The following is a 9,195-nucleotide window of genomic DNA, read 5'->3' on the forward strand; positions in this document are numbered from 1 at the left end:
TCAACACCTGAAGATTAAAACAAACATGAACAAATTAAAGATGGTCAGTTGGTAACAAACAGAATACAATTATTGTCCTCACAGGGTGCATTAATCATTACGGAAGCTCAAAGGGCCATGCATACATATTTCCTCCGTTTTCCCGAGGTAACAAGATAATTAATTTGAGAGATAATGAATGAAATGTGATAGGCCTGAGATTTCCAACACATGTGACATGTCATGCTGACTGACGTCTCCTTGAAGACCAATGTAGATAACGTTAAGCCTAGTTTTCTCACTAGCAAGCCATCAAACAGCTGTTGTAATATTAATTCATTCCTTGCACAAAATACAAACAGAGAACTAGGCTTTATTCTTTAAAATTAGTTATCTTGTTGGGGCGGTGTGTGGCGCAGTGGTTAAAGCGGCCGCCCCATGTAGAGGCTACAGTCCTCAACGCACGCGTCCCTGGTTCGAATCCCGCGTCGGGCAGACCTTTCCTGCATGTCATTCCCCCTCTCTCTGCCTCCCCCTTTCCTGTCTATCTCCCTATGTGCTATCAAATAAAGGCAAAAAATATACTTAAAAAAATTAATTATCTTGTTATCTCGGGAAAACAGAGGAAAAATATCTCGTTATCACAGGACAACGGAGGAATTAAAATGTATGTATCTATGACCCTTAACGGCTTCCGTAGATCATGGATCGTGCTTTTAACTCATCTTAATTTTAATTTTTTACTTGTCACTCCCTATAAAAGCACCTGCAGTGAGCTGGTCCATTTGTTTGTTTTCTAAAGTGATTTTGTATAAACACAAAATCACTTTAGAAAACAAACATGTCTTTTATGTCTTTTATCAAAATCCTATGTCTTTTATCTTAATCCTTTATGTCCTAATGTAAAGCACTTTGGCTTCCCCTGTGGGGTTTTTTAAATGTGCTATATAAATAAAGTTGATTGATTGATTGATTGATGGATCTGATACCCGGAGCAAGTTTCATCATAGATGTGTTTATACTTTCCTTTGTTGGAGACCTATAGAACAACAATTTCTGCATTTTGTCTACTCAAGTCAGCACATTGATGCTGACTTAATGATTTTGATTTTTGGGGGGGATTTTCTGTGGTTTTGTAGATGATTATAAATTAATCTCCCAGAAGCGCAGCAGCAGCCCTGACGACATCCGTCCTAACTGTGAGTTAAACTGCATGAGATATCAGTCTCTCTCTGAGAATTGAAATAATCTTTACTAGGGGTGTCACGATTTCGATTTTTTATCGAAATCGATCGAAATTACGTCACAATCTCGAGCATCGAAGTCAAAGAGAGGATCGACGATCCCCCCCCCCCCCCCCGCCGCTGCAGCCGCCGCCCGCAAAGCTACAACTGCCCGTTGTTTCCATTGCGCACCAAGCCTTTACTTTTTATTTCGAGACAACACTCACTCATTCTCTTTCTCTCTCTCTCTCTCTCCCTCCCTCTCTCTTTTTTTTTTTTTTTTTACCGGCGGTGTCAGCTGATGTGCACGTCTGCAGCAACCCCAACAAATGCACATGTTGCCTGGCTCTATTCCAGCCACGTGATTGGTTCGGCGCAGCGCGACTCTCAATATAATTGGCTATTTGCCAAAACATGGATGAATGAAAACTATCGACCACGTCTCATATTTCTATTGAGGAAAAGTTATTTCACAATTTATAGCGTTTTATCACCCAGCCCTGGTGGGCTGTTGTCCCCCTCCTACCTGGGGAACAGGAGGGAGACGCAGCTCTAACTACACAGCACCAACACAAGCACTGAGAGCCGCATGTTGCAGAGACGTTATAAGATTTAAAAAAAAAAGAAAAAAACCCGCAAATAATAAGCCGACGAAAAGGTGCAACTTGCCACTTTTTGTGGATGTATTATTTGCGGGGGCTTTCAGGGATCTGGTGACGGTGGAGGATCGGGGACTGATTGACTGTGGCCACCGTCAGTCTGATCAGGACCTGATCATCAGGTCCATGGCAGCGCTGCAGCTGCAGCTGCAGCTCTGCCCCGCTGTCTGTCACATGACTCTCCGTATCAGCGCAATCTGTTTACATTACGCCGACATCAGGAGAATAATGAGACACGACGGTAAATTAATGAAAATAAAATTATGATAATGTACAGATATAAATATATTTGTTTCAAAACCTTGGGGGCAATTTTGGCCCCTGGATCATGATTTTTGGGGGCATGTTACCTTTATATTGTAAAGAAATTATTTAAATGTGACCATTAGTGCCTAATGTGATACATTATGGAAATTGCATCACTTATCTGTATCCCATCTTTTGAAATAAGATTTACTGTACAAAATTTGATGAATAAAACCAATGATCGTAGACTAGACTAGTCTGAAAATAGCATAGACCTCTGTGCTGTAAGAAAAAGAAAAAAAATCGAGAATCGAATCGAATCGTGACCCTAAAATCGAAAATCAAATCGAATCGAGGATTTGGAGAATCGTGACACCCCTAATCTTTACTATACTCTATTTAAACAGTCATTAAGTAATATCAGTACTGCTTAGTAGGAATCTTCAGCAATTCTAGTTTTCCATGATGCCATTGGTAGTGCTACAGTAGGTTACATGTAAAATAAATAATGAAACATTTAATCTGTCTATTTTCATATCCTTATAGTTAAAGAAGAATCTGACACTCTGAAGCGCTGCAGCAGCTATCCTTACCTGCCACCTGACAGTGAGTCAAACTGAACTGACAGTGTTTGGTGTTTGTCCCAAGATTTTGTAAATACCATTCATGTTGTATGTCCATTAAGATAATATATAATTAAAATTAACTTGAGCTTATTTTTCCTATATTGATTACTGTATTTTGTCATTCGTAATCCAAGCAGTATCTGCATCGGAGGTATGGGTGGAGAGAAAGAATGTAGCAAAGTTTTTGAGAGTGATTACATGTATGAATCAAAGTACAAACATTTACTGGTAGGGTTTAAAATAATATTAAATATGAAGTATACGTGGAACAATCTTGATTCTGTCACAAATTAAATGTTTAACACTGTAAAAAGAAAATGTCATTGCACTATTAAAAAAGCTTTTTTTGCTGCTATTGACAAAATTAATTTTCTTTTCTTTTCAGTGTCTGAGCTGAGGGTTGTTCTGCTGGGGAACAGCTGGTCTGAGAGGAGTTCAGTGGGGAACTTCATACTGAGAGAGACCAAGTTCAACACTGAAGAAGAACCAGACTGTTGTCAGAGAGTCAGTGGACAGTTGAAGGATAAACAAATAGTCCTCATCAACACTCCAGATCTGCTGCATCCAAACATCTCTGAAGACAAACTGACAGAGTTTATAAAGGACTGTGTGAGTCTCTCTGATCCTGGACCTCATGTGTTCCTGCTGGTTCTACAGCCTGAAGACTTCACTGAGGAACACAACCTGAGGCTCTGCAGAGTCCTGAGACTCTTCAGTGATCAATCATTTGATCATTCACTGATACTGATATCAACACCCAGAGAGGAGAGTTCAGGTGGAAACTACATGAACCATCCACCATTAAAACACATGATCAGAATCTGTAGATACAGATACTTGAAGGAGGAGAACCTTGAACTTCCAGAGCTGTTAACAAGAATGGGTCAAATTGTGAAGGAAAACAATGAACATGTGAGCTGTGATGTTTTTGAAGAAGCATCAGGTTTAACATGTGATCAGGAAAACCTGAAACAAGAGGAAGGAACCAGTTTTAACTTGGCTTCTACAAAAACTGTGGGTAAGTGTAGGACAATCACTCAGTAAATTACAATTTTAATTATTAATCACTGAAAACAGAATCCCACTGTTGTACTTGACATTACTGTGTCTTTGACAGATGTGAAAACTCCCAGCGAATGTTCAATGACCCAACCATGTAAGTACATAACCTGTCATTATTATCCAGGTAAATAGAGTGATAATTCACAACACTGAGATCTACAGTATATTCATTCGGGGGTAATGATAAGGTAACTGACTGAAAAAGATCCATAATGAACTGACTGAAAAACAATTTTTAAAAAAGAAGAAGAAAATGCTCATTTGAGAGACTGTGACATAAAAATTCCATGTATGATAAAATTAGAAGGTATTTCAGTTTTGATACAATATGATCTGAAATCCCTCCTTGTTGTTGTGTAAGTATGGTGGGTTACAGTTAAAGGGACAACGAGGAGTTTCTATTTGGTTATAAAAAAGTCTCACGTTAATGTGGATGAATCTACGCTACCCACACTTGTTAATGGGCCCATTTTCGATAAATATATCGTTTTGTCTCTATCGTTATTTTGTTATTATTAGTGGTGGTGGAAATGCTGGGCGAGCCGACCAGCATTTCTTTACTTTCGGTTTTGTGGCGAGTCATGAGAATAACGCCGCCGAATCGCCGTTTATGGTCGGAACTACGACGGTATGTGATCGTCTTCCAACCTCTGACTTTAATTCTTGATGAATGAAAACATGAGTCTGTCTTGCTCCAGTCAAAGAATTTCACGGTGCGCGGAGGCTCATAAATGTAGTGTGAAAACGCTTTGCTTTTCCAAAACTCCTCATTGTCCCTTTAATGTGATGAATTAATATGTGAACAATGTGTTTATTTTATTTTTCAACGTAATGTTTTATTTTATGGACTTTCATTGCAGGTGAACTGAGGATCATGATGATTGGTAAAATGAAGGACAAAAAGAAAACACCCCTCAAATTCCTCACTGGCAGCAAACATTTAGATTTTTTAAAATTCAACCCACAAAAGCAACGTGAGGCTACTAAAGGAAAGTGGAGAGGAAAATCAGTCACAGTGGTGAAAACTCCAGACATGTTTAGTCTGTCTGTGGGAGCAGTGATAGAAGAAGTGAAGAACTGTGTGTCTCTTTGTTCTCCTGGACCAAATGTTCTGCTGCTGGTGGTGAAGCCTTCTGAGTTCACTGAGGAGAACAGAAAAACTCTGAACTTCATCCTGAGTTTGTTTGGTCAAGATGCTTTTAAACACTCGATGGTCGCCTTAACGGAGAAGAGGAGTAGATCACAATCCACTGCTCATCAACTGCTTCAAGACTGTGGACAAAGACAATACAATATGCTGGAAAATGACCATAATCAGCTCATGGAGAAGATTGAATACACTATGCAAACAAACAGAAGAACCTTCCTCACCTTCACTGAAGAGACCAGGAGAACAAAGTCTGAACCCATGCAACCAGCTCTAAACCTGGTTCTGTGTGGGAGGAGAGGAGCAGGGAAGACTTCAGCAGCTGAGACCATTTTAGGTCAGACAGAGCTTCATTCAGTCTCCAACTCATCAGAGTGTGTTAAACATCAGGGAGAGGTGTGTGGACGTCAGGTTTCCCTGGTGGAGCTTCCTGCCTTGTATGGAAAACCTCAGGAGGAAGTGATGAACGAATCATTCAGGTGCATCTCCCTCTGTGATCCTGAGGGAATCCATGGCTTCATCCTGGTCCTACCTGTGGGTCCCCTCACTGATGAAGACAAAGGAGAGTTAAAGACCATCCAGAACACATTCGGCTGTAGAGTCAATGACTTCACCATGATCCTGTTCACTGTGGAGTCAGATCCTACAGCTCCAGCTGTTGTTAACTTTGTCAGAGATAACAGAGACATCCAGAAGCTCTGTCAGAGCTGTGGAGGAAGATCTGTTGTTGTCAACATCAAGGACAAACAGCAGATCCCTGAGCTGATGGACACTGTGGACAAGATGAGAGTTGACAAAGACAAACCATCCTGCTACACAACTGAGACATTTGCACATGTGCAAATAGAAAAAATCACCGGACTGCAGACTGAACTGAAGAAGTGGAGAACAAAAGACACAGCAAATTGTAAGTACTGAACAATTATTGGGGACCGGTATGTAAATAAACATACTTTGAGAGCTTGAACCCTTTTGAGCAATTTTTGCTATACCATTTTTATCCACAGAATTTCATGAGCTGTAAATAATAATAAAAAATAAAAATAATAAATATCAACTTTTAAAACACAGAGAAAGAAATATAATGATTAAAAACCATTGTCTGGAGATGTAATGAGTATGTAATGAGTCTGTAATGTTACAACAAAAAAACATTTCTTGAATAACATTTGTTTCTTGCTGTTTAAAGAGTGGTAAAACTCTCAGCACTTAAATGAACTCGAAGTCTTCATCTTTCACAGGTGATGATGACAAGAAGAGTCCAGACTGTCTCAGGATTGTGCTGATAGGGAAGACTGGAAGTGGAAAGAGTTCTTCAGGAAACACCATTCTGGGAAGAAAAGAGTTTAAAGCTGAACTGAATCAAACATCAGTCACCAGGTTTTGTCATAAAGCTCAGAGTGAAGTGGACGGTCGTCCTGTTGTTGTGGTCGACACTCCTGGTCTGTTTGACACAACCTTGTCCCATGAAGAGGTTAATGATGAGATGGTGAAATGTATCAGTCTTCTGGCTCCAGGACCACATGTCTTCCTGTTGGTGATACAGATCGGAAGATTCACAGCAGAGGAGAAGGAGACACTGAAACTCATCAAGGAAGTGTTTGGGAAGAATTCAGAGTTGTTCACCATCATTCTTTTAACTGGAGGAGATAAACTGATACAGGAGGATCTGACCATTGAAGAGTACATCAAAAACAAATGTGATGATTCCTTTAAGAAGTTGATCTCTGACTGTGGAGGAAGATACCATGTGTTTAATAACTATGATAAAAACAATCTTTCACAAGTCAAAGAGCTGATAAAGAAGATCGACACCATGGTGAAGGGAAATGGAGGAAGCTGCTTCACTAATGAGATGCTGCAAGAGGCTGAAGCAGCAATACAGAAAGAAGTGGAGAAGATCCTGAAGGAGAAGGAGGAAGAGATGAAGAGAGAGAAGGAGGAACTAGAAAGAAAACATAAAGAAGAAAAGGAATCCATGGAAGGAAGAATGGAAGAACAGAGAGCAGAAATTGAGCAAGAGAGAAAACAGAGAGACAAACAACTTAAGGAAATGGAGGAAAAGATAAAGAAGGAACGTGAAGAGAAACACAGAGAACAGAAAGAGAGAGAAGAAGAAGAAGACAAGAAGAAGAGAGAACAGGAAGAAATTCAACGACAAGAGTGGGAACAAAAAATAAAAGACCTGGAGGACGAAATAAGATCAAAAGCAGAATCAAAAGAGATCACTGACAGAAAGCTGAAGGAGAGTAAAGAGGAGATGAGAAAACAACAGGAGGCCTGGGAGAAGGAACAAAAAGAGTGGTGGGATAAAAGAAAACAAGAAGATGAACAGAGACGACAGGAAGAACAAACAAGACTCAGAAAACTCCAAGAAGAATATGAACAAGAAAGAGAAAAATCTGAAAACAAAAGAAAAGAAGAGGACAGAGTGAGAAGAGAACAGCAAGAGAAGGAACGTAAAGAATTAGAGGAAAACTTTGAGATAGAAATGGAGAAGATGAAGAAGAAGTACGAGGAGGAGGCCAGAAAACAAGCTGAAGAATTCAATGAGTTCAGAGAGAAAAAGGAGGCGGACTTTGCAGCTCAGATAGACAGATACGTGGAGGAAGTGGAGGATCTGAAGAAAGAAATAAAGGAGAAACAAAGAGACTATAAACACCTACAGGATCTCTCACAACACAAAGAAAAATCTCTAAAACAATGTATGGATGAACTGCAGGACAAACAAAAAGAAGAGATGACTGAGTTGATTCTGATACTTCTGACCCAGAAGAAAGAAAACAGGAAAAGAATCAAGAAGATGCAAAAAACACAGAAAAACGAGGTGGATGATCTTCTGAAAGAACATTCACATGAAAACAAAAGAAAAGAGAAGAAAAAACTGGTTGAATTTAAAGAAAGACACAAAGTAGAAATGAAAACATTGGAGAAAGAACTTGTGAACCAAAGTAAAGAAGATCAGAGGATGAGTAAGGCTCAGCTGTCTATCAAACAGGAGCAAGAAATTCATGAGTGGAAACTGAAGTTTATGAAACTCCAGCGACAAAAGCAGAAGGAAGAACTGGATGAACTACAGAGAGAACATGAGAAGAAACTAAATGAATTAAAACAGGAACTTTTTAAAGAAAATGAAACAAAGGAGAAAGCTAAAATGGATGAGCTGCAGAGGAAACATGAGGAAGAGATGAAAGAGTTGAAAGAGAAAAGTGCGACCCAAGATGAAGTCAGTGACAGGCAAGATCTGGAGGAACTGCAGAAAAAACATGAAAAGGAGATTGATGATCTGAAAGAGAAACTTCTGTGCCCAGAGGAGCAGTGGCCCTGTCAGATTTCATGAGGAAAAGATTCAAAGTGCAGAGAAAAACTGAGATAACATCAAGTTAGACCAGAAACACACAAACACTCTGCTGGTAGAAGGGCAACTTTCTTTTGCCAGCTATTTTGTTTTTATTGCCTTTCAAGGATAATTTGCTATTGCTGTTTTTAATATGTTGTCCTATCTTTATGTAACGTACTCTGAACTGCTTCTGCATTATATGGTGATATATAAATACATTTGAATTTGAATGATTTTCAAAGCATGGGTTTTCTGAAAAGAATTTTTTTTTTTTTGAAATTGAAGTCTTTTTTTTTTTATTCTTTACTTCAACTGGCTGTTGAAACTATTTACTGGTTTGTTTGTTGATTTCTCTATGATAATGTTAAATAATTATTTTGATCACTTGTTGAATTAATGGTGTTAAATTGTGTGGTGCAGATTTCCCTTCTGTTGAACAGAGTCTTTTACCTTTTTTCTGTCATTAGTAGGTCAAGCTGATCATGTGACCACCTACCTGTTCACACTGAGCAGCCATCTTTAATTACCTATTTCACCATGAACTGAGCTGACTGACAAACATTTTGCCTTTGTCCTGACAAAGGCCTTTTTGGCTGAAATGCGTTGGCATGTTTTTATTAGACTAGCCAAGAATGAAGGTGTTTTAATTATTACCCTCATGAGTGCCTCTATATGTTCTACTTGGATCCCTAAACCTTTTTTCTTTTTCACCCTTTTCTACACCCAAGCAGCACTCCATGCATTTTGTTTGTTTTTCTTTGAGTCATAGTTGATGTCCGTTTTTTCTGTTTGATAGCAGGAAATGCTTTGTTTAATGTTCTGGAAACAAAATAATTTGATTAAGTGTTTAAAGTAGAGGAGACCGGGGTTGGTTGGCACACTTTTCACTCTTTGCCATAGCACTCTGGCATCA

The 9,195-nt window shown here is 39.1% G+C and overlaps 2 protein-coding genes across 2 annotated transcripts in view; both read left to right on the top strand.

Moving 5' to 3' along the window:
- Positions 1-8,545, top strand: part of LOC310991317 (uncharacterized protein) — a 64,329-nt gene extending 55,784 nt beyond the window's left edge. The window contains exons 3-4 of the mRNA XM_083978973.1: positions 4,656-5,849; positions 6,184-8,545. Of these exons, the coding sequence (XP_083835099.1) occupies positions 4,656-5,849; positions 6,184-8,282 (3,293 nt within the window). The 3' untranslated portion in view covers positions 8,283-8,545. The remainder of the gene's footprint in view (positions 1-4,655; positions 5,850-6,183) is intronic.
- LOC310991374 (GTPase IMAP family member 2-like) lies at positions 2,671-3,870 on the top strand. The gene is made up of 2 exons (XM_083979060.1): positions 2,671-2,713; positions 3,119-3,870. Coding segments are annotated over exons 1-2 (660 nt in total). The 5' UTR covers positions 2,671-2,712; the 3' UTR covers positions 3,778-3,870.
- Positions 8,546-9,195: the final 650 nt, after the last annotated feature.

This window comes from Trachurus trachurus (assembly GCF_905171665.1).
Source record: "Trachurus trachurus genome assembly, chromosome: 9".
NCBI classification, from domain to species: domain Eukaryota; kingdom Metazoa; phylum Chordata; class Actinopteri; order Carangiformes; family Carangidae; genus Trachurus; species Trachurus trachurus.